Below are 26,627 nucleotides of genomic sequence, written 5' to 3'. Positions count from 1 at the left end.
GTCTGGGGAGCATAAATGGTCCCTGAACCTCCCAAAGTTGCCTACCCCTAGTATATACATATACATGTGTATATGCATACCCATGCAAATCTATGTCATGGGCCTGTGCATGGGATCTTTCAAGGACTTAGCAACATCCCTGACCCTTGCATAAACCATAGTTTATTCTAGGGTTATGTGAGGGTTGTTTAACCCTCGCATAACCCACACTCGCCAGGTTCACATAACAACCCCCAAGTGGGGGTTGATATGCAAAATGGTGGCTGCATGTGCCTCGTACACGCTGCAGCTTCACCTGTCACACAACACGACAGCCGTGATGTTGTATGAACTGGCCTATTGTCTCTATGAACATTGTTAGGGCAGCAAGGAAAACACAGTTGTTGGGGCAGCAGGGACATTTCTTCAGACTGCCTACAATTACAATGAATATTTCAAAGCTATACTGCCTTTGACTGTAGCAATCATAGCAATCCACATAGTGCTCATGCCATTTACTTCCAACTTTTAAAAAATTGTTGTTAAGACAGACCATAGAAAGTGCAATGCTCTGTTTTTAAAGCAATGTTGAGATCTTTTTGCATTGTCATTATAAAAGTCATGCTGGACTAGGCATTTTAACAGGGAAATCGTCAACAAGGGAAAGGTGTGGTTAGAGGAGGCACCAAAGTAGAATGTTTGTGGTTAAAGGAGGAAGGAAGGAGCCCCAAAGGCCAAATGGTAAGAAGGGAGAGCAGGGGCTATGAGAAACCCATCAACAATTTGTATTTGGACAGCAGACTGAGCAGGCACACAGGTCAGCTAGTCACAAGTGTTCTCACTATGGTGAGGTGCACTGTTTATTTAAATTACAGTAATTATTTACAAATGTGCATCTCTACATATTGATTAGTATATGCGCATTTTATGCAACTCTTTTACCCCCCCCCCCTTTTCCTGACGCATTTCCTCTTTTTGGGGATATATAAATGGCCACCCTACAAAATAAAATAAAAAAGCTATGTTTCACACTGTTCATCTCTCCAAGATTCTCCTCAGGACAATGAGAAATTAAAAACTCACTGCTGAATAATCCAGCTGGATATGTTAATACAATCACTACTGAACCTTCAGCCCAAAAGGCCTGCACTTAGTTAGCACTTAGAGAAAACTTTTTCTTTGTTCTTATATATAGTTTATATTATAAACATTTGCCTCCATGTAAATCCATTTATACTAATATACCACTGACCACGAAATGACTAGTAGAATGGTTTGGGGTGCATGTAGCATGCTGTGTGGAGTATGAAGTAGGAAAGTGTTCTCTCTTAAACAAAAATAGTAAGCAATTTACATATTGTAAATGTGGCCTTGTAGGCCCCTTCCAACCCTACTATTCTATGATATAGCAATGAATGTCTAATTCAAATGGCAAAAATAATATAAGGAAAGTATAAGAAATCAGATTCTTTATGGTCTCAAGTAGTGCTCAAATGAGGCTCTAAAAAGGAGGTAGGGAGGAAGTGGGATAGTTTAGTTTCAAATTAGGCCAGCTTCAATGAATTATGTTTGTTGAAAAGAAATGTAATGGTTTTAAGTCCCACCCACTCTGAAATACTGATCACAACATATTTTATGCTTTCATACTTTTTCAGATTCAGTTACTCAAAAGGTATATTTTTATTTAGTCAGGTATGCTTATTCTTTAGGTAGGATGTTGTCTTCTTAGAAAAGACTATTCAAATAGTCTCCTTGGGCTCCCCAAAGATACTCTAAATCTGCAGTACCATCAGAGGATATCAGTTTTGATATATTTTTAGAGTTTTGTGTTGATCCCCATGAAGCTACTGTGAAGATGATGATGATTACAGTAGCTTACTTGGGAATATGAAACGAGGAAGGAAGAAATGGGGAAAACAGTAGCACTGGGAATACATATGTCTCCTGAGCAGCTCAGCTAAGGTTCCTGGGAAATTCAAGAAAGGGGTAGTTCAAGATGATAAATTACTCCTCCCAATGAGAGTGCTTGAGAACAGAAGCCAACAAACTTGAGAGGAAAATGTGGTGGTCCCAATGGCAGCCTGACCTATTGAGCGCCAAATTTTAAGCAGCCCTAAAGGATTGTGGACTGGGTTCAGGAGAATGGTGAGAATGAGCAGCAAATAGCCTAAAGGTGGAGGCACAAGCAGAAGGTATAGCAAGAATGTAAGGGTGAAAGGTCCAGACAAAACAAGGAAGCTGAAGCATCACTAATGGGCTGTGAAAATCAACAATGAAAATACAAAATTCAAAATGGCATACAAAGAGAAAAATACAGGTCTATTATGGCAGAACAATTATCTGCTTTATGCAAATAGGAACATTCCATTTGCATCTAGATCAGAAGAATAAGTCACATCTCATTAAGCTTGAAATGGTCCTAAGTAGTCTTTATCATACAAAGAGCAAATTTACTAAAAGAAAGGTCTATGAGAAGTGGCAATTGAAAGGAAAGGTAAATCCAGCCCTATAATAATAGTAATTTCTGGATTTCTATTTGAATTATAAAAATGACTTTGCACAGCAGCTGGCATGGTTTTAGAACTAAGAGTGAGTTTGGGGTTTTCTTTTCTTTTTAAGGAACAAATCAAAATATAGAAGGCTGGGCGGGGGAGGGAGAGAAAGTCCCTTTTTAATGTTGTCATTAATCCTGTAGGCACTATTCTTGTACTCCTGAAGAGTTCATTATGAGCTAGTTTAGTTTAATTAGATATTAACATTTGCTGTAGCATTTGCTGTAGCATTTTCAGTTCCTAATAATACTTAACAGTGGTGTTGCCGACATTTATACACTGTGGATCAGACATTGGCAGCCCTTTGTTATCTTGAAGTATCCACAAGAACCTTCACAAGTGTAATCCAATGTTGGTAAGAGCTGATTAATTGGGATTTATTATTAAAATGTGATTACCCCAAAAGCATTTTCAGTGTTAATGAACACAGTGAGTTCTGAACCTTACCAAGAATCAAGCTATTAAAACTGATTATCGCTTTTTCATTCCAAAACCTACTGTTGAATCATTTGAATGTATACCTATCTATGTATTAATCTGCAATTTAATGTAGTTGCTCCTTTATTATTAATTATTAATACTGATACCATTACTAATAGTACTAAAAGTTGCCATAACCAGATGACTTTTTCAAGTTCCAGTCCTTTGCTACAATGAAGTGGGTGGGGAAATAACCCTAGAAACCCATGACAGAAGAAAGAACTATGAACAGAATCTACTTAGGGTTGAATAGTTTTAACTCCAAAATATCTTACATTACAAAACGATAAACAAATAATCAGGATTTAGCCATAAAATACAAGATTCAAGAATGTTTTCCTGTGTGGTGGTAAATGCAGATGGCAAGAAAATCTTGTTATTCATTTCCAGGGTCAAGAATGACCCTGGAAAAGGTTGATAACTATTCATTGTCTGTGTCTTTATTTAAGCAATACAAAAGTATATTCTCACCCACTAACTGCCCCATTAAAATAAATGAAAGAGTTCCAGGAATCAAGTATCACTGAATGTTTCTCAGTGCACATGGCAGCTGAGGTTTTGGATCTAGACTTATTCATACCGAATCTCTTGAAATCATAGAATCATATAATAGTAGGGTTGGTAGGGGTCTACAAGGCCATCGGCTCCAACCCCCTGCTCAATGCAGGAATCCAAGTCAGAGCATCCCTTTCAGATGGCTGTCCAGCCTTGTCTTGAATGCCTCCAGTGTGGGAGAGCCCACCACCTCCCTAGGTAATTGGTTCCACTGTCGTATTGCTCTAACAGTCAGGAAGTTTTTTCTGATGTTCAGCCGGAATCTGGCTTCCTGTCACTTGAGCCCATTATTCTGTGTTCTGCACTCTGGGATGATCGAGAAGAGATCCTGTCCTTCCTCTCTGTGATAACTTTTCAAGTACTTGAAGAGCGCTATCATATCTCCCCTCAGTCTTCTCTTCTCAAGGCTAAACATGCCCAGTTCTTTCAGTCTCTCTTCATAGGGCTTTGTTTCCAGTCCGCTGATCATCTTTGTTGCCCTCCTCTGAACCCTCTCCAATTTGTCTGCATCCTTCTTAAAGTGTGGTGCCCAGAACTGGACACAGTACTCCAGATGAGGCCTAACCAGTGCTGAGTAGAGGGGAACTAGCACTTCCCGGGATTTGGAAGCTATGCTTCTATTAATGCAGCCCAAAAGAGCATTGGCCTTTTTTGCAGCCACATCACACTGTTGGCTCATATTCAGCTTGTGATCAGTGGGATATTAGTCAGGAAATCAAGTTCTATTGATTTCAATTGACTGCAGAATTTGAGGGTTTCCATTGTTTGATCTTCAACAGTACTTTATCAAAGTAGGTTTCAACTTTGTTGGGATGTCAGAGAATTCTGCCATGGATCTCGGTGAGACCAAATGCCAGTGCATTCGGCCCCCCGAACTCTGTGGCAGAACGGCCTGCCACCCCCCCACCCCCCCGCGGATCCCCCCCGGGACGAGACTTACCTGGGGCGGATCTTCTGGGCGGCAGCGGCTCCGGTGGCTGTTGGTCTTCCGACCGGCTGCCGCCGCCACCATTTGCAGTCTTGTAAAAAAAAACAAATTACGTGATAGGCTACGTAAAGATTTACGTAGCCTATCATGGCTGGGTTTAAAAAACAAAACCTCGTACGCAAATGGTGGTGGCTACAGCCACCGCCATTTGCGTTCCTTATTTTTGGCTGTCTTAATCTACGTAAATATTTACGTAGACTATGACGGCAAAAATAAAGGGGAACACAAATAGCGTAGCGGGCGCTATTTGCGTCCCCTTTTGATTCGCTGTTTTAGCCTACATAAATATTTACATAGGCTAAAACAGTGAATCAAAAAGGGACGCAAATAACACCCACTATGCTATTTGCGTTCCCCTTTGTTTTCGCCGTCATAGTCTATGTAAATATTTACGTAGATTAAGACAGCCAAAAATAAGGAACGCAAATGGTGGCGGCCGTAGCCGCCGCCATTTGTATACGCGGTTTGTTTGTTTTTGTTCCCAGAGCCCTCCGCAGCCGGAAATCCGGCTGCGGACAGCTCTGGCCTGGCTAGGCCTGGCCGGCTGCTCCGCGGAGCTGCCGCGGAGCACAGCCGGCCGTGGAGGATTCCGAGAGGGAGGAACGGATTGCGTCCCCCACCGTTGAGGATTCCGGCGGGAGGGACGGAACACCTCCCCCTCCACCATCAACATAATCCGCGGAATGGTAAGTGACTTTTGTACATCCCTACAACTTTGCCACTTTGACAGCTGTCAGAAGTAAGAACCATATTCAGGCGACCAACTAGGAAAGGTGTTATAAAGCCAAGCAGGTGATTCTTGTTATTTTCTTTTGATTTTGATCTTTAAAGCCCTAAACAGTTTGGGAACAGGCTACAGCTGTGTCAACTCACACGCATGTTAAGATATTTTCCAGAGGCCCTACTCATGAAACCACTGGTGCAACCAATTAGATTGGCAGACCTGAAGGTCCTTTTAGGTAGTGGCCCATGTTTATTTATTTTTATTTATTTATTTATTACATTTATATCCTACTGTTTTTCCTCCTGCAAGGAACCCTGGGGTGCTTATATGAGCCTCCTCCTCTCCATTTTATCCTCACACCAACCCCATGAAGTACGTTAGACTGAGTGTCAGTGACTAGCCCAAAGTCTCCCAGTGAGCTTTTTGGCTGAGTGGGGACTAGAACCTGGATCTCCTGAGTCCCAGCCCAACACTCTAACCACTACACCACATTGACTCTCCCAATGGAGGCCTGTATGGCCCCATTATTGCAAGCCTTCAAACAAGTATTAAAGACTGATTTGTTCCAAGCTGCTTTTTCTTGATAAGTATATTTTGCTGCTGATCTGGTGCTGAATTATTTTATGCATTTTCATGACAACATGCTGAGTTAGATGTTGCTATTGATTGCTATTGATGCTCTGCTGCTAGTTTATTGTTGATGCTTATTGCTGTATATTACGCTGGTTTCATATTATTTTTGATGTTTTATGATGGGTTTGTTTTTATTTATGATGGTGTTGCCCGAAAAGGTGGCCTAAAAACATTTTAGATAGTTTTTCTTTATCCTGTTAGGCTGCTGATGGCCAACAAATGACTTAACATAAGTGTGTGTGGGCAGGTAGGCTAGTAAAATAATTGTATGGGCTACTACCCTTTGTGAACTTATTTGCATGGGTATTCATAAAGGACGGTTCAAGACACATGCAGACAAATTTCTGCTATGGCGCTTATTTTAGAAATTAGCCCCTCAGTTTTGTAGTCACCTAATGGTTCTTCTGGGAATATGCATGGCTGCCATCTATTCAACTTTAAGCAGGAATCACCCAGCATGTAGTTATCTCCTATTCTTTCACCACTGAATGTGATCTGCTGTTGCTCTTACCATGCCCAAATCACTGATGCCTGAGTGACCTGAGTGACGCTTTTTAAATGTTTTCAGCACACAGACCACTACCATATTTGCTTACTTATTTCCAACTGCTTGTGCACAAACATGTGCTATAAAATTAGAAAATATCAGTCAGGTCACAGGGCTAATTCAGACAAGGACAGCAGCTACTAAACAGCATCTTCTCAGTATGTTTTTCCCCATTTCAGATGTTGACATGTCGGCAAGAGCAAATGTTTTGCTTTTCACAGGACCGTTCATAAGCAAATGACATTTGCACTTGGATTCTGTCACAGAAATTTGTAGAATTGGGATCTGCATATCGTGGCAACAATTCTTAGTTACCATAGTTATTCCTTATATTAATCTTTCCCATAATTATGATAATGTTTCTTCTTTCTGTACACTGGTTCATGCTTTGTGTGTCTCATATTAAAGCTAATTTTGTTTGATTTTTCCATAGAAAAAATGGTAATTTAGTGCAAAATTCAAGATGTAACCTGAAGCATTTGGATTTAAATGTTTTAACCCCAAATAATTAAAAAGGACTAATTCAGCTTAAAACTGGGTATTTCATTTGAAACTGGATTACAACTTGTTCAATTTGCAGACAAGACATCTCTTCCTTACAATTAGTAGAGCTCCACTGTAGCCAGTAAATTAGGCAAATGATTCCACATCTGCACCCAGAGTCCACCAATGCTGATGCCTGTAATCTTCAGTGGTATCAGTTCTTCTGATCTGGTAAGTGAACACTATTGAGCCAATAATTTGTGACCACACGAAACTAAAGATAATTACAAGGTAGCCAAATTAAATTCCTTTATGATCTACTATGCATCTGAATATAAACAATTCTTGTATATTATATATTACCTCTCTATGAATATGTGTAAAATAATATGGGTTGGATCCAGACTTAGAGTAGGCCCACCAAAATCAATGGAACATATGTTAATCATGCCTAACTTAAACCCCATTGACTTCAATGTGACTAAGTGTGACTGGATCCAACCCTATATTTTTAAATGGTGCAATAAATTGCACGTTAATCAAGCAGGTTTACACACATATTCTAATAACCCCACAGTACTTCTAAGCAGGTAGCACTGACTGTGATTGCATATAACTCTGTCTCTATATTTTCATACAAAAATTATACTTGGAAGCAATTTAGGCTTCTTTGGTTGATCCCCATTCTTGCTTGAAGGAAGTGCTTTATGACATTATTAAAATAAGCAAAAAAATTGCCCATGGCATTGTGTTGATCCTACGTTCCATATAAATATTAATAGTGGCAGAGCAAACATGTACTTCAGAAGTTATTTTTTTCCAACCTAGTTTTATCAATCCCCTGCAGATATACTGGCCTGTAATGTAACACTAGCACCTCGCCTGTATTTTTATAATATGTTCTTACTTCTGCAGCAGGAATTTCAGTAACAGAGCTCTACATAATATGGCCCTGCTGGCACTTGCGGCATTTCCAGGTGATGTGGTTCTCCCAGGAGTACTTCAGAGCCAAGACTGAATTAGCCCCTTCACTCAACATATCTGCGTGAAATGAACATGAGAAGGGGCAGGTGGAGAATTTCCTCTTCCCCTCCATTCCCCTGCAGCACCTTGTACCCCCACAAAAACCCTCCCCATGGGGGGAGGGTCCTTGAACAGCAAGGCCTGTGTCATGCCAAGCTGAAGTGCAAGGAGAACCACTCAAAATTGGGAGGAGGGATTTTGTGCCAGCAGATCCATCTTCCACCCGATTTCAAAAAATTAGGGAGTGTGACAACCACACCTACTGTACATATGTTGAAGATATATCACTATTTACTTAAATACATTTTCTTTGTTTACTTTATCACTGGCCAAACAAATCACACTATTGGTATGCCAGAGAAATTGCTAACCATAAAATATTTTTCTTTAGTTTTGAATGTATCGGAATGGTATTTTTTAATACAAATGTATCTTGTGGTTAATTCTCTCAAACTCTTCATATCCAGAAGTCCTAAGGTCCATTCCACAGATCATTAAAGTCAACAGGAGGTTTTTGATCATGCCCCATATGAGCAGTCATTATGCACCTGATTAAACCAAGTCAGCATTAGAATGAACAATATACTGTATGCTAATCTTGTCGTTTTGTGCAGCACATATTAAGTTTTAATATGCTCCAGAGGTTACTACTAAAACTACAATAATTATACTTAAAACTTGACTTTGAATGTCCATTTATAATGTGTTATTAACCACAAAAAATCTTCTCCATAAGAATCTTTTTTAAGAAACAAAAGGTGTACATTATTAAACAACTCATTTTTCCCACAAAAGCTAGAAATTAATAAATGCATTATAGGGGCACTGTAAAGAATTCTCTGCTTTGGAAATAACTCAGCCTGAATATTAGACAACAATGTAGATCACAGGTTGCAACCAATTAGGCTGACAGTGCCTAATATGTACTACTGAGGCCTACACAGAAAACCTACTTGCTGAAGGCTTTCCCTCCTTCTCTTCGTAGAGGGTCACAGGACCAGCAATGGTAAAAAAAACAAAAAAATCTCAGAGTGGTATTGGCTGGATTCACAAGTCACAATAAGCCAGAATTCTAAGGAACTCTGCTCAATCATTCCTGCTTGGCTCTTCCTACAAGTGGGAGTGGCTAAATAAACAATGAACCTTCCGTCCATGGTTTATCATGACATGCCAATCAGGAATTCTGGCTTGTCTCTCCACAGACTAGCCATACAGGAAGGGTTTGTTCTTCGTTTATGACTCTGGCTTGTGTAGGAAGAGCAAGCCAGATTTTCCAGTTTGTACATCATGATAAATCAACCACCAGCACACTGGTTTGTTTGCAATAAGCCTTAGTTCTGGGTTATTGTGTCATGTGAAAACGGCCATTCTCTTTCCCCCCATTAAAATGAAATAGTATGATGACTTGCCGTGTTTATTCAAGTTAAAGTTTTGGGTATGCTCCTCTAAGACTGCAATCCTATGCATAGTTGCATGAGAGTAAGCCCCTCTGAATGAAGCAGAACTTGCTTCTGAATAAACATTAATAGGATTGTGTTATAAATATTCTTAATATTTCCTTCTGTAAACCCAGTAAACTGGCCTAAGAGAATTCTGGGGCAGTAGCCAAAGCTGCTGCTCTTTTTACACCACTGATGTAGCACTAGTGCAAGTAACCTCTTGCACAATGCCGAAAGTGTATGCTGGTGCAACAGATTTTCTGGGGAAACTCATCGCACCAGCATATGCTATTGGCATTGTGCTATAGGTTGCTTATGCTAGTGTTACACCAATGGGGTAAGCAGAGCAGATACTGCCCTTGATTTTTATCTTTTTTTAAGCAAGTGCCTCCAGTTCTTAACTATGTTGTTTTGCGAGCAGAGAGGGGTAATAATGAGATGGACACAAGTGCTTGGATTGAAATCGGGCCACATTTATTGAAATATCTGCAAAGGGGAAAACCCAGGACGGGCACTGGACTGTGCCAAGCTGCTAGCTGGCAGGAACCTCGGCCGATCCCAGCTGAAGAGAAGGCACTCTGCCAATTGGGCCATCACCACCTCTCCTCTCTGAGGCTGCGGAGCGCATGCCAAACACGGGGCAGCCACGTGAGCAAGAGACAGTTGGGAGGGGCACAGAGAGTAAATAATGCCTCTCTGACCCATCCCCTCCCCAGTGGCACCATGGGGGTTCTGCCAATGGCGGCCTGCCACGTCCACTTACCCTACCTGCCCGCAACAGCCCCCCACGGCCAGGCAAGCCGGACACAGGGGTAGGGCATTTCTAATCGTTATGAAACACTTAAGTAACTGCTTTCAGAATATTCTTGCTACTATTCTGAATTTGGTTTGTTTCTGAATTGTGATAAGAGAAGTAATCAAAGTAGAGCTGTATACAAGTGGCCTCTCAAAATTTTCCAGCCTATTTATACCCAGAGAAATTGGGGGGACAATTTCACCAAATTTCTCCTAGGGGAGGAGAAATTCTCCAAGTTTCTCACAGATAGGGCTCACTATTGGCAGGGCTTGTAGCATAGGCTCTTTCTTTTTCCTGAGGGTTTTTGGTTTACTGCACTGCTCCTGCAAGTGACAACAGCATCAACTATGTTGAGGCTTCCACTTTTCTGAGGCAGTATTGTGAATTTCTTTTGGCTTTTGAACTTACCAAATCACTGCGAGGTGGCCGAGGCTGTAGTGTGTTTTGTCTATTGCACATCTTTCCATTGCTCTGCAGCCTCCCAGGCCACCTGCTGTTCCTGACCTGGAAAAGCCCCATGGGATAAATTATGATGATCCTCATAATGGCTTTAATTGAAGTGTGGGAAGCTGAGGAGACTACAGGCTGCCACAGAGATCATTGTACAGTAAATCTCTCTGTACACTCCATGGCCACCTCATAAGTAAATTAAGCTCCATGGCCACCTCATAAGTAAAGCAAACACAAGAACCCCAAACCCAACCATGAGAATTCCTTTGAAATGTCTTCACCTTTGAATTTCTTTTCAGAAACAATTTCTTTTCTATCTAATTAAATGAGAATGGTCAAAAAATGTGGGAGACATTTTCGGCACAGCACTGAATCAAAGTAGAGAGCCAGTGTGGTGTAGTGGCAAGAGTGTTGGACTAGGAGCTGGGAGATCCAGGTTCTAGTCCCCACTCGGCCATGGAAGCTCACTGGGTGACTTTGGGCCAGTCACACACTCTCAGCCCAACCCACCTCACAGGGTTGTTGTTGTGAGGATAAAATGAAGAGGAGGAGGATAATGTAAGCCGCCTTGGGTTCCTTGCAAGAGGAAAAAAGGCGGGGTATAAATGCAATCAATCAATCAATCAATCAATAAAGTAACATAAACCTTATCAATTATATTACAGTGTGCAGGGTGACCTTACATGTTAGAAACCACACACACACACATATATGGATAGATTGATCGATCGATGGATCGATTGATAGATAGATATAGATGTGTGTGTGTGTGTGTGTGTGTGTGTGTGTAATGTTTGACTACTTTCCATATTATATTTCTAATCTGTATGACCAACTATAAACCGACTGATCAAGAAGCAAACCATTTATTTCTTTCTATAATTTACTGACCGTTGCTGTGGAATCAAGCATTTAAATAGTGAGTCATATTTTCAGGGTCTCAACATTTAGTTTGTCAGACTTCTCTTTTAAAATCTGAATGGTATCTGATCATGACTTACCCCATTGCCCCTTTCATACTTACACAAGCCATGCATTATTAATATCTTGTACAAAATCAGTAATATATTCACAATTCTTGCAGCGTTCTACATTCCATGGAAAATCCTTTGTGATTTAAGTGACATTTTAAAAGGTGAGAGTCTAAAGTTAGATACTTTAATCTATATTTAAACACTAGGCTAGGCTAGAGGGTTCTTAAACAGTTCTACTAGACTCAGAGACCCAAGTGAGATCAATGCACATTGAGAATCTGAGCATGGAGTTTGAGATGTGCTTCCTGATGGTACTTCATATTCCAGATATAGATCTGAAATGAAGAGGAACTTGGGGATATGGAGATTCTTAAAAACATGAAACACTCATTTATCATTAAAGTAGCACTAATAAACACATTTTGGTATGGAAGTGGCAAGAAAATTGTAAACTGCAACCAAGAGGTCAGCACTGTTCTTTTGCCACTGCTTAGGAAAAGTGGCTGATTCAAGCAGCAGGAAGCCTATGAATATTAAACAGGGTCGAGTAGAAAAATCTTTCACAGGTACTGTTTCAGTTGTGGATTCCGGACATAATCCTAGAGAAGCCTAACTGCAGGTTAGACCAGCCCAGCTAATATATGATTAGTAAAGTAGAAGGCATACAGGGAAGACGAGGCAGGATTTTGCTCTGTGCCATGATAGAACTGGAGAAGAACAGTCAAATTACACATTACATTGTTTAGCATGCAGCTGCCCCTCTTTGTATTTACTTGGAAGCAAGAACGTGGGCCCCCAATCTGGATTGGGATCACCACCCAAAGGGAGGGGAGGTTTAAAGCTTGCTCCTAGACACTTTGTTCCTGAACCTCCGGGCTCATCCTCATTGTGCGTTGGTTAAAAAAAGAAAGAAATCCTCCATCTGCACCAAAGGAGGTTTTGTGTGTGCATTTAACCTCTGTGTATGGATTTCAGGAAGGAAGAAATTGTGGGGGAAAACCCTTCTCATGGACAGCAGTCCCTCTCTGGTTTGTGGCTCTATGCACTCACTTTCAACTAAACAAAAGAACTGGGGAAACTGCAGGCTGTGTAATTAATGTGTAGCTTGACCCTAATGGCCAAACTGCTCATTACCTTTAATACATAGCATGCAGCTATGTCCCCTCATGGATCACTGCCTTGTTGTGGCGAAGGGGCTTGCGTAACTCAGTGAAGCCATAAGCTATGCCGTGCAGGGCCACCCAAGACGGACAGGTCATGGCAGAGAGTTCTGACAAAATGTGGTCCACTGGAGAAGGAAATGGCAACCCACTCCAGTATTCTTGCCAAGAAAACCCCATGGAACATATCACAAGGCTAAAAGATATGACGCCGGAAGATGAGCCCCTCAGGTCGGAAGGTGTCCAATATGCTACTGGGGAAGAGCAGAGGGTATTTCCAAGTAGTGCCAGAAAGAGTGAAGCGGCTGGGCCAAACCCGAAAGGACACTCAGCTGTGGATGTGTCTGGTGGTGAAAAGAAAATCCGATGCTGTAAAGAACAATATTGTTTAGGAACCTGGAATGTCAGATCAATGAATCAAGGTAAGCTGGAGGTGGTCAAACATGAGATGGCAAGATTGAACATCGACATCTTGGGAATCAGCGAACTAAAATGGACAGGCATGGGCGAATTTAATTCAGGTGACCATCATATCTACTATTGTGGGCAAGAATCCCTTAGAAGAAATGGAGTAGCATTCATAGTCAACAAAAGGGTGGGAAAAGCAGTACTGGGGTACAATCTTAAAAATGATAGAATGATCTCAGTACGAATCCAAGGCAAACCATTCAACATCACAGTAATTCAAGTCTATGCCCCAACCACTGAGGCCGAAGAAGCTGAGGTTGATCGGTTCTATGATCAACCTACAACACCTTCTAGAACTAACACCCAAAAAAGATGTCCTCTTCATCATAGGGGATTGGAATGCTAAAGTAGGAAGTCAAGAAATCACCGGGATAACAGGCAGGCATGGCCTTGGTGTACAAAATGAAGCAGGACAAAAGCTAATAGAGTTTTGCCAAGAGAACATGCTGATCATAGCAAACACTCTTTTCCAACAGCACAAGAGGCGACTCTACACATGGACATCACCAGATGGTCAATATCGAAATCAGATTGATTATGTCCTTTGCAGCCAAAGATGGAGAAGCTCCATACAGTCAGTAAAAACAAGAGCTGGAGCTGACTGTGGCTCAGATCATGAGTTGCTTCTTGCAAAATTTCGGCTTAAATTGAAGAACGTCGGGAAAACCACTAAACCGTTCAGGTATGACCTAAATCATATCCCTGATGAATATACAGTGGAGGTGAGGAATAGATTTCAGGGATTAGACCTGATAGACAGAGTGCCTGAGGAACTATGGAAGGAGGTCCGTAACATTGTTCAGGAGGCAGCAACGAAATCCATCCCAAAGAAAAAGAAATGCAAGAAAGCAAAGTGGCTGTCTGATGAAGCTTTACAAGTAGCTCACGAAAGAAGGGAAGCGAAAAGCAAGGGAGAAAGGGGAAGATATACCCAACTGAATGCAGAGTTCCAGAGAATAGCAAGGAGAGACAAGAAGGCCTTCTTAAATGAACAATGCAAAGAAATCGAGGAAAACAACAGAATGGGAAAGACTAGAGATCTCTTCAAGAAAATTGGAGATCTCAAGGGAACGTTTTGTGCAAAGACGGGCATGATCAAGGACAAAGAAGGCAGGGACCTAACAGAAGCAGATGAGATTAAGAACAGGTGGCAAGAATACACAGAAGAACTATACAGGAAAGATCTGAATGTCCCTGATAGCCATGATAGTGCAGTCACTGAACTTGAGCCGGACATCCTAGAGAGTGAAGTCAAGTGGGCCTTAGGAAGCATTAGTAACAACAAAGCTAGCGGAGATGACAGTATTCCAGCCGAGCTATTTAAAATCCTAAAAGATGATGCTGTTAAAGTGCTGCATTCAATATGCCAACAAATCTGGAACACTCAACAGTGGCCACAAGACTGGAAAAGGTCAGTTTACATTCCAATTCCAAAGAACGGCAACGCCAAAGAGTGTTCAAACTACCGCACCATTGCACTCATTTCACATGCCAGCAAGGTGATGCTCAAAATCCTACAAGCTAGGCTTCAGCAGTATGCGAACCGAGAACTACCGGAAGTACAAGCTGGGTTTCGAAGAGGCAGAGGAACTAGAGATCAAATCGCCAACATTCGCTGCATCATGGAGAAAGCAAGAGAATTCCAGAAAAATGTCTATTTCTGCTTCATTGACTACGCTAAAGCCTTTGATTGTGTGGATCACAACAAACTGTGGCAAATTCTTAAAGTGATGGGAGTACCAGACCACCTTACCTGTCTCCTGAGAAACCTGTACGGGTTGGATGAATCAGAGGTCAGAATTAAGATTGCTGGGAGAATTATCAACAACCTCCGATATGCAGACGATACCACCCTAATGGCAGAAAGCGAAGAGGATCTCAAGAGCCTCTTGTTGAGGGTGAAAGAGGAGAGTGCAAAAGCTGGTTTGAAACTCAACATTAAAAAAACTAAGATCATGGCATCTGGCCCCATCACTTCCTGGCATATAGAAGGGGAAGAAATGGAAGCAGTGACAGATTTTACTTTCTTGGGCTCCAAGATCACCGCAGACGGTGACTGTAGCCATGAAATTAAAAGACGCTTGCTCCTTGGGAGGAAAGCTATGGCCAACCTAGACAGCATAGTAAGAAGCAGAGACATCACCTTGCCGACAAAGGTCCGTCTAATTAAAGCTATGGTTTTCCCAGTAGTAATGTATGGCTGTGGGAGCTGGACTATAAGGAAGGCAGAGCGCCGAAGAATTGATGCTTTCGAACTGTGGTGCTGGAGAAGACTCTTACAAGTCCCCTGGACTGCAAGGAGGTCAAATCAGTCCATCCTAAAGGAAATCAACCCTGAGTGCTCATTGGAAGGACAGATAATGAAACTGAAGCTCCAATATTTTGGCCACCTAATGCGAAGAGAAAACTCCCTGGAAAAGACCCTGATGCTGGGAAAGACTGAAGGCAAAAGGAGAAGGGGACGGCAGAGGATGAGATGGCTAGATAGCATCACCGATGCAATGAATATGAACTTGAGCACGCTCCGGGAGAGAGCGCAGGACAGGAAGGCCTGGCGTGCTATGGTCCATGGGGTCATGAAGAGTCGGACACGACTGAACGACTGAACAACAACAACAACAATGCAGCTATGTCTGTTCTTTTTCCTTACTCAGAAGTAGGTGTGGGGGATCCAATCAAGATTGGAACCCTAATATGGGGAGAGATTTTTTTAAAACCATTTGCCCTCTGGTGTGGTTCTGATCTGGATCCCACCCACTCACACAGCTGCAATTTCCACAGGAAGAAAAGCCCCCATTGAATTCAATGCAGATTTTTTTCCATTCAAATTCGAGGTGCAGTAAGTGCTACGTATTAAAAGTAATGTGTGGTTGGCTTTCAGACAGTAAAACTGTTCAGTCCTTTAGCCTTTAAAAGCTTCAAGCCTGTTTATTATTTCTGAGGCTTCCAGTGCGCAAGACAAATCACAGGTAACAAAAATGAACCACAGTGGTAAGAAAGGAAAAGCATGGAAACAGAATGAAAGTGGAAGAAATACACAAACCATAAACTTTTAAAATATCTCCTTGTAATTCAGCAGCTTTCCAAAAATTGTTGCATTTCTGAGATTGAGCAGTACTTTTCTCTCACTCCACTTGACACCAGGAATGTCACATCTGAACATGATGAGGCTTTGGGCTTAGTCCATTAACATGCAACAAACAGAAAGTTTCCTTTTCAGTAGGCATATCTATATTGCTGCTGCACAAACATTTTGTGTGTGTCTGTTCAGACTTTCCAAATATAGTGGCTATTTCCAGTGTTGCATACAAGTGTTGGGCTTGTATAAAGAGCTCTGGCAGCAGCCATTTTGAGAGTGGCTTGAAACAAAACACAAAGTTAGCACCTCTTTTAACCATTGCATGTGCAAATTTCTTTAGCTTTAACCAATTAGTGCTCTTTCTTTCAATATGTTCCCTAATTTTGTGCATTTTCCATTCATGTATCTCATTGCACTCTAGAGCCCAGATGGGGGCACTGGCTGAAAAGAGTTGAATATTTAGTTCTTGCAGTAAATGAATATGATTCCCACCACCAAATGTACTATGCTGCTATGTGATGTTCCCTCTTGTGTGGAACCTCTCAGAGTATACACACTCCCCTGTTGTGCCAGAGGAAATGTGAACTAAGCTGTTTGTCTTCTAGTCAGACCTGATAGACCTGCCTCACCACTGAAGACAGCAAATAACTGAATAGCTCCTTCCCTGTAGCCACACTACCCTAGACTGAAGTCCCACACCTGAGATCTGAAGCCCTAAGTGATCCCTTCAGCTCTGTGTTCCTTTCTGTGGGCTACACATTCTCCTTCTCATCTCCCGTCATCTTCCTCCTCCTTGGCTGCTTATCAAGTGGATGAAGAGCCTCAGTTGTATGGAGCGTGCTACAGGTGGCCTCAAATGGCACAGAATGCCTTCTACCACCTTCGGCTGGTGGCCCAGCTACGCCCCTATCTGGACAGAGATACTGTAACCTGGTTTCAGTAATCTATGCTCTGGCAATCTCCAAGTTAGATTACTGCAATGCATTCTATTTGGGGCTGTCCTTCAGGACTGTGCAGAAGCTGCAGCTTGTGCAAAATGTGGCAGCCAGATTAATAACTGGGACCAGAAGTCCGAACACATAGAGCCAATTCTGGCCCATTTTCACTGGCTGCCTGTATGTATCTGAGCCCGATTCACGGTGCTGGTTTTAACCTAACCTTACATGGCTCAGGACTGCAACACTTGATGGAACGCCTCTCCCAACATAACCTAACTGGACACTATGATCAACATCTGGGGCCTTCCTCCAAGTGCCTCCTCCAAGCGAGGCTTGGAAGGTGGCAACAAGGAAGAGAGCTTTCTCAGTGGTGGCCCACTGACTATGGAAAGAGCTCCCCACTGAGGCCTGCTTGGTGCCAACACTGTCATCTTTTTGGCACCAGGTTAAGATTGCCCTCTTCTTGCATTTAATGGCATACAATGGGGCACTTATGTCAGCTGTCTTGAACTGGTCTGTTGTTGAAACTGCGTACTGAAAGTGTTTTTAGTTATTTAATTATTTTACATTTTATACTTTAAAAAATTTAGATCATGTTTTATTATAATGCTGTTTTATAATTATTATAAAATAATTATAATTATTTTATAATGTAGTTTTGTATTTTGTTTTGTGTGTTGTTGTGAACCACACAAAGAGCATCAGCTACTGGGCAGTACAAAAATGAAATACATAATAAGAATACCACCCCCACCCCCGACACCTCACATCCTACATTTTGCAGACAGTGATGTATTCCAAATTACCTGACATAGGTGCCTTAGCTGTCACAGGAGACAACTTACTGATGACTATGAAAAGGAAGGCTGCTGGATAAGCCCTTAGCTGGTATTTTGGAATACACAATAACAGAGTTAGAAAAAATATGCATTCTAGCAAACATACAAATATGAAGGAGTGTCAGAAGCTGCCCTTACAACTAGGAACCCTCAGGTTGCTCCATTGTTGTTACCATGTGGTGAGCCACCAGAGCTGCCCATCTAGGCGGCCCATTGGCTCACTGTGATCTGGAAAGCTGTAATGTTTTCCAGGTCAGCCTGGGACTTTGCCTGGGCCACAGCAGTATCAGATGTGCTTGCCTGGTTACAAGAATATGGGATCTTGGGAACTGTAACCTGGCCTATACTGTGCCTTGGGAAGGGGTGTGCCTTTGCCTCAATGGGAAGAGCAAGGTGGAATGCTGCCTCTTGCCACCTATTCACCCACCAGTGATGGTGACATTGCAGGTGACTAGTCTTGTTTGGACAATCCAGTGTGCAATCAACAGTGAATCAGGCATGCAGAAAAGGGGATCACACACCCACTGGTTCTACCCACTGACCTCTAAGCATTGATCAGATCTTCTGAACACAGTCTGGACTCATAGGCTTTGTACACATATGCAACTTGTACACATGTACATAATTTTGAATGAATTGCGCGGGGCCACCAGGTTACACCTAGAGGCCCCACCCACTGCTTTGCACCAGGCCTAATCCTGGTCCTCAGTCTTGCCACATCTGTTGGAAATAGTGGAACATGTCAAGAGATAGGAATGGATGTATGCGTAGAGAAATAGATATGGGGAATAACCTATTTTGCTTCCATATTCCTAATAATTATGTCCCACTGGTAGGAATTATCTCCTATAACAAATATTACAAACAATTTTGAGCTGCTTTTTGCCTTAAGCTACAAAATGAAGCACAAACCATAATGAAGTCTAAATTAGTTAATTTCTAATGTCAAATGAGAATCTTTTATCATATTAATCCAGGAAGTAGACATTTATATGTAAATATTGCCAACCCTCATTTACGAAGTGTAGCAGTTAAGTGTGTGCATTTCCACAAAGAAATTAGGTTGTACTGCCTTTCTGGAAGATTTCCTTTAATAAAAGAAGTTTAAACAGGTTACTATATCCTATTAGTTCACTAGCCCAAGGGTCTTTTAAAGATTGACTTAATTTGAACTCTGAATATAGCTCTTTATTCTCAGATATGTGTTTAGTCACAGAGGAAAGCATAATAATTTCTCTCTGATTAGAAACTTGGAATTTTTCAAACACACACACACACACACACACAACAATATACATTAGTAGACCCTGCACCAAGCTGAGCCGTCAACATTGTGGATTAGAGATGGCTTTGTTTTTTAGGTGAAATTATTTCATTGTCATTGTGGACAATGTTTTTGCAGTTTTGTTCTTCATCCATTCTTTTCAATTAATTCTGCTAATTCAAGCAAGGTGGTTTATTTAACACTGTCATTAGAGGCCAAATCTTACAGTCACTGAAATCAATGAAGAGTATTCCCATCAGTTCAATGGATTACTATTGGTCACAACAACGTAAATGGTCCAAAATCATCTAGAAAGCACCACAGACAATACCCATAATATAACATTTACTGCAGCAAACTTTATATTATGCAAACAGGAATTTATTTTCAGTGCCAGAACTGCACCAAACCCACAGTTCTTTCACACAAAATACCACTCATTGTTATCCCAAGCTTTGGAAAAAGTTGTTTTGTTGGTACAGGAAATTATCCTCCTCTATCTTTGCAGCATTGCCTGTGAGTAGGGATGTCAGAGAATTCCGCCACAGTCTGAAATGGGATCGAATTCCCTTTAGTCCGTGCTATGGAATCCTCTGCAGAACGGCACCACGAGTCCTGGTGGACTCATGCGGAGCCAGCAGTCATGCGGCGTTTTTTTCGTCGTCCGCAAAGAGTCGTGAAATTTTCATAAATAAAAACACAGTGTAGTATATTCCGATAATAATACTTAAGGTTTTTTTTTAATGAATTGTGCTCACCACCTTGTTTGTGGGTGTTCTTTTTAAATTGAGATCCTCCGGAAGTGTTTTGGCTGAAAGTAAATGGAGACGGAGGATTTCAATTTTTTTTAAAAATGTAAATATTTACAAAAAATAGCGATTCTTATGGAAGTTATGCAGACTCATGGAGATCTTCGTAATTTTCAGAGCGGAAAAAAAAGAGAATTCTGGGGGCTTGTGAATGGCAGGACAGAGCACTGGCGGCAAACTGCGGAAGTCAAGCAGCATGGAAGGTACACAATTTGTACATCCCTACCTGTGAGTCTTTGCCCAGATTTAGCTGAGTGTAAATTCATCAGTAAACCAGCATAATGAGCCCCTTGGGAGACTTGCCACTGACTCAGGTTTATAATTGTTTTAAAAGGGTAGTGGGCATGGTCAAGTTCCCTCAACTTGTTTTTTTAGGATATAAGCCCCACCCCAAAGATGGCCATGGAAGTATGTTCAGGGTGGAATTTCCTCCAAGAGGAAGAAGATTTTCTACCACCTGAAGAGGGAGTTTGCACTCAGAGTTCCATTCCCCCTCTCAGGAGCTGTGCATGTATGTAAAAGTATGTCAACAGTGGGGGAGTAGGAAGCAAACTAGGCTGTTACTTTGATGTAGATTAAGGACTGGAGTGGATTAAGTGGAGCCTGGTTATCTGGGAGGTTCATCTCTACTAAGGGAGAGCAGGAGGTTCACAAGGCAGTGAAAGGGCAGTTTCCTAATCCTAGGCAATATGCATACTTAGTGAGGCCTGTATATCTTGATTGTGGCCCCAAGGGAATCTTACTTCATACCTCCCCTCCTCCCTATGAGGCAAGAGGTGACACCAGCAATGTAGTTGGAAGGCAGATCTTAAAATGGGGGATGACCTGTTTGTTTTATCCATGCCAGATCCCACCTAAATAGCTCATATTGGGAAATTCAAGTCTTAGCACAGGTAAACCAGTGTCAAAGTAGACATTACATTAAAGATATAGCAAGCAATTGCATCTTTGGTTTTTTACTCTAGTGTAAGCATGAGGGGCTATCCAAATTGGAACCTTAACATGGTAGGTAGGATCACTATTTGGCAGTGTAAATTGCAGATGTGGGTTCCCTGGTATGAATCAGAACCACAGTGAGAGGGGAAGAGTGAAAGCTCCCATTCCCAGCTAGGGTCCTGATCTGGATCATGGGCCCTGCACTTACACTAGAGTAAAAAAAAGAACAAAAGACATAGCTGCTTGCCGTGCCTTCAGTATAATGTCTGCTTTGGCTGCAAGCTTCCTCTCCAGACCAGAGTGGAAATGCCCTACAGTTGTTGTAACTTCAGTAAAGTTGTGGGCCATTGTTGCTGTTTTAAATCCCAGCTCCTTACATCCACCTTGTCATTCCAATTTTCTCTGCAAGAACTCTGCTCACACCATTATGTCATGCAGATTATTTTACAGTACCATGAATGGGAAGAATGCCTACAACTGAATCCAACCACAGAGATTGGGTGGTTCCAGACAGAAGGCTCCTATTGCTACTAATCAAGAGACACTGTGCAGCTATTCCTTTCCCTCCTGAATGGCTTTCCTGTGGTATGAAAAAAGACAGAAGAAGCAGTGTGAAAATATGTGGGTTTTGCAAATGGAGGATGACATAATCACCTGGACCCCATGTAAAATTCTGTGAATGAAGTAGGGCAATTACACAATAAAAGCCTCATCTGGAAGCACCCATCACCTTGCTGAGAAAGTTACACTTGTACATTTTCCATACATTTCCACAAAAGCAACTTTAAGTGGGACGACAAGAGGGGGAAAAAATCCTAGATTCATCCTGACATAACATGTGCCTGAAAGCATACAGTACTTACTGGGATTAGCACTGAAAGGACAGATTCCTAATTCTAGGCAATATGCATAAATAGATTTTAGAACTCATAATCAGCTTTTAATCCTTAATCATATATCATTAGACTTATAAAAAGCACTAAGAAATAAAATCAAGTAGAGTCATACATCTTTACAAAAAAGGGAAAATATGTTATTATTTTTCAAAATAACATTCTACTAGAAATTGTTGTTGTTGTTCAGTCGTTCAGTCGTGTCCGACTCTTCGTGACCCCATGGACCATAGCACGCCAGGCCTTCCTGTCCTGCGCTCTCTCCCGGAGCGTGCTCAAGTTCATATTCATTGCATCCGTGATGCTATCTAGCCATCTCATCCTCTGCCGTCCCCTTCTCCTTTTGCCTTCAGTCTTTCCCAGCATCAGGGTCTTTTCCAGGGAGTTTTCTCTTCGCATTAGGTGGCCAAAATATTGGAGCTTCAGCTTCATTATCTGTCCTTCCAATGAGCACTCAGGGTTGATTTCCTTTAGGATGGACTGATTTGACCTCCTTGCAGTCCAGGGGACTTGTAAGAGTCTTCTCCAGCACCACAGTTCGAAAGCATCAATTCTTCGGCGCTCAGCCTTCCTTATAGTCCAGCTCTCACAGCCATACATTACTACTGGGAAAACCATAGCTTTGATTAGACGGACCTTTGTCGGCAAGGTGATGTCTCTGCTTCTTACTATGCTGTCTAGGTTGGCCATAGCTTTCCTCCCAAGGAGCAAGCGTCTTTTAATTTCATGGCTACAGTCACCGTCTGCAGTGATCTTGGAGCCCAAGAAAGTAAAATCTGTCACTGCTTCCATTTCTTCCCCTTCTATATGCCAGGAAGTGATGGGGCCAGATGCCATGATCTTAGTTTTTTTAATGTTGAGTTTCAAACCAGCTTTTGCACTCTCCTCTTTCACCCTCAACAAGAGGCTCTTGAGATCCTCTTCACTTTCTGCCATTAGGGTGGTATCGTCTGCATATTGGAGGTTGTTGATAATTCTCCCAGCAATCTTAATTCCGACCTCTGATTCATCCAACCCGGCATTTCTCATGATGTACTCTGCATATAAGTTAAATAAGCAGGGTGACAATATGCAGCCTTGTCGTACTCCTTTCCCAATTTTGAACCAATCGGTTGTTCCATGTCTGGTTCTTACTGTTGCTTCTTGACCCTCGTACAGGTTTTTCAGGAGACAGGTAAGGTGGTCTGGTACTCCCATCACTTTAAGAATTTGCCACAGTTTGTTGTGATCCACACAATCAAAGGCTTTAGCGTAGTCAATGAAGCAGAAATAGACGTTTTTCTGGAATTCTCTTGCTTTCTCCATGATGCAGCGAATGTTGGCGATTTGACCTCTAGTTCCTCTGCCTCTTCGAAACCCAGCTTGTACTTCCGGTAGTTCTTGGTTCGCATACTGCTGAAGCCTAGCTTGTAGGATTTTGAGCATCACCTTGCTGGCATGTGAAATAGGCGCAATTGTGCGGTAGTTTGAACACTCTTTGGCGTTGCCCTTCTTTGGAATTGGAATGTAAACTGACCTTTTCCAGTCTTGTGGCCACTGTTGAGTGTTCCAGATTTGTTGGCATATTGAATGCAGCACTTTAACAGCATCATCTTTTAGGATTTTAAATAACTCAGCTGGAATACTGTCATCTCCGCTAGCTTTGTTGTTATTAATGCTTCCTAAGGCCCACTTGACTTCACTCTCTAGGATGTCCGGCTCAAGTTCAGTGACTGCACTATCATGGCTATCAGGGACATTCAGATCTTTCCTGTATAGTTCTTCTGTGTATTCTTGCCACCTGTTCTTAATCTCATCTGCTTCTGTTAGGTCCCTGCCTTCTTTGTCCTTGATCATGCCCGTCTTTGCACAAAACGTTCCCTTGAGATCTCCAATTTTCTTGAAGAGATCTCTAGTCTTTCCCATTCTGTTGTTTTCCTCAATTTCTTTGCATTGTTCATTTAAGAAGGCCTTCTTGTCTCTCCTTGCTATTCTCTGGAACTCTGCATTCAGTTGGGTATATCTTCCCCTTTCTCCCTTGCTTTTCGCTTCCCTTCTTTCCTCAGCTACTTGTAAAGCCTCATCAGACAGCCACTTTGCTTTCTTGCATTTCTTTTTCTTTGGGATGGATTTCGTTGCTGCCTCCTGAACAATGTTACGGACCTCCGTCCATAGTTCCTCAGGCACTCTGTCTATCAGGTCTAATCCCTGAAATCTATTCCTCACCTCCACTGTATATTCATCAGGGATATGATTTAGGTCATACCTGAACGGTTTAGTGGTTTTCCCGACGTTCTTCAATTTAAGCCGGAATTTTGCAAGAAGCAGCTCATGATCTGAGCCACAGTCAGCTCCAGGTCTTGTTTTTACTGACTGTATGGAGCTTCTCCATCTTTGGCTGCAAAGGACATAATCAATCTGATTTCGATATTGACCATCTGGTGATGTCCATGTGTAGAGTCGCCTCTTGTGCTGTTGGAAAAGAGTGTTTGCTATGATCAGCATGTTCTCTTGGCAAAACTCTATTAGCTTTTGTCCTGCTTCATTTTGTACACCAAGGCCATGCCTGCCTGTTATCCCGGTGATTTCTTGACTTCCTACTTTAGCATTCCAATCCCCTATGATGAAGAGGACATCTTTTTTGGGTGTTAGTTCTAGAAGGTGTTGTAGGTCTTCATAGAACCGATCAACCTCAGCTTCTTCGGCCTCAGTGGTTGGGGCATAGACTTGAATTACTGTGATGTTGAATGGTTTGCCTTGGATTTGTACGGAGATCATTCTGTTGTTTTTGAGATTGTACCCCAGTACTGCTTTTCCCTCCCTTTTATTGACTATGAGTGCTACTCCATTTCTTCTAAGGGATTCTTTCCCACAATAGTAGATATGATGGTCACCTGAATTAAATTCGCCCATGCCTGTCCATTTTAGTTCGCTGATTCCCAAGATGTCGATGTTCAATCTTGCCATCTCATGTTTGACCACCTCCAGCTTACCTTGATTCATTGATCTGACATTCCAGGTTCCTAAACAATATTGTTCTTTACAGCATCGGATTTTCTTTTCACCACCAGACACATCCACAGCTGAGTGTCCTTTCGGGTTTGGCCCAGCCGCTTCACTCTTTCTGGCGCTACTTGGAAATACCCTCTGCTCTTCCCCAGTAGTATATCGGACACCTTCCGACCTGAGGGGCTCATCTTCCGGTGTCATATCTTTTAGCCTTGTGATACGTTCCATGGGGTTTTCTTGGCAAGAATACTGGAGTGGGTTGCCATTTCCTTCTCCAGTGGACCACATTTTGTCAGAACTCTCTGCCATGACCTGTCCGTCTTGGGTGGCCCTGCACGGCATAGCTTATGGCTTCACTGAGTTACGCAAGCCCCTTCGCCACAACAAGGCAGTGATCCATGAAGGGGCTACTAGAAATACCTGATTTTTATAATTAGCCTCATAGCAATAAATAGGGCAAATTTACAGATTTGTATTCTATCATATTAACACTTCTGTAATATGATGACACTATTTAAAACTATTATACTTTGATGGCATTCACCCATTATGAAATGGAGTCTGAACCTGTAGTAGTCCAGTAGCAAATGACAGGCAACAGAGGTCAACAAAAACTCTCTAGAAACAAACTTATTTTATCTTCACTATCAACAGTTAAAAAGATCAGCTCATAAACATGATTTCACAAAACAGACATTTTTAAAACAGTAGGTTAGATCCAGACTAGGGATGTATGGACTTTATTAAATCCATCCCATCTGTCCTTCGTGGATTGTGAAGCCTCTTGATAATCCATTCTGTTATTTGCCCATTCATGAAATCAGATTTTTTTTTTACTAGAAGGTCATTCTACTTGGGCTAATTGGCATTAGCACATTAGCACAAGTGTGCATTAGCACTAATGCACACTTGTGTACTTGCACTAATGTGCTAATGTTCTAATGCTTATTAGCACAACCCCACCCCCATAAAAACCAGCCCTCAAGTCCATGGAGTCCTTGTGACTCAGAAAAAGCTAGTCCACTGTGGAATCTGCAGGTCAGATTCATAGATATCTGAACTCATTTGAACCTGTTGCAGATTTCTCTGACATCCCTAATCCTGGTTTATCATACTTAAGGGTAGTTTATCATGGCTAAGTTCCACTGATTTCAATGGGTCTACTTGAAGCATAACATGGAGCAGTATCTAATGGGACACTTATGCCCCTGCCAATTCCCTTACGCCCCACTAATTCCCTTCCACAAGCTGTGGGTCCTGTGAGACCCACCACTTACACAAGAGACAGTAAGCGCTTCTCAGAGGAAGCCTCAAAATGAGCAGAAATGTTTCTGGAAGAGGCAGGTCAGCAGAGCTCCCTTATGCAAGTGTTTCTGCTCATTTTGGGTTGCCCACAGAAGCGCTAAATCTCCCTTATAGAATCATAGAATCATAGAATAGTAGGGTTGGAAGGGGCCTACAAGGCCATCGAGTCCAACCCCCTGCTCAATGCAGGAATCCAAGTCAGAGCATCCCTGACAGATGGCTGTCCAGCCTTGTCTTGAACCTTGCATAAGCAGTGTCTTGAACGCCTTGCATAAGCAGTGGGTGCTGCTTGCAGAACGTTGGATACTGCGCTAAATCTGAATCA

General features: G+C 42.0%; 1 protein-coding gene across 2 annotated transcripts in view; it reads right to left on the bottom strand.

The window, feature by feature from the left end:
* The window catches only part of ADGRB3 (adhesion G protein-coupled receptor B3), a 703,006-nt gene that overhangs the window by 576,384 nt on the left and 99,995 nt on the right, over positions 1-26,627 (bottom strand). Inside the window, exons 5-8 of one of the 2 annotated variants that reach the window (XM_084826875.1) lie at positions 19,438-19,455; positions 17,208-17,216; positions 9,732-9,761; positions 9,592-9,595 (exon numbers count right to left, since the gene is read on the bottom strand). The exons of the other annotated variant lie outside the window; for it this stretch is intronic. Coding sequence (XP_084683001.1) covers positions 9,592-9,595; positions 9,732-9,761; positions 17,208-17,216; positions 19,438-19,455 — 61 coding nt within the window. The remainder of the gene's footprint in view (positions 1-9,591; positions 9,596-9,731; positions 9,762-17,207; positions 17,217-19,437; positions 19,456-26,627) is intronic. 2 annotated transcript variants of the gene reach the window in all.

This window comes from Heloderma suspectum, chromosome 1 (assembly GCF_057233095.1).
Source record: "Heloderma suspectum isolate Gila_16-S chromosome 1, 16-S_ref, whole genome shotgun sequence".
In the NCBI taxonomy this organism is placed as follows: domain Eukaryota; kingdom Metazoa; phylum Chordata; class Lepidosauria; order Squamata; family Helodermatidae; genus Heloderma; species Heloderma suspectum.
The sequence above is the reverse complement of the archived record's forward strand: the minus strand, read 5'-3'. Positions and strand labels throughout refer to the sequence as shown.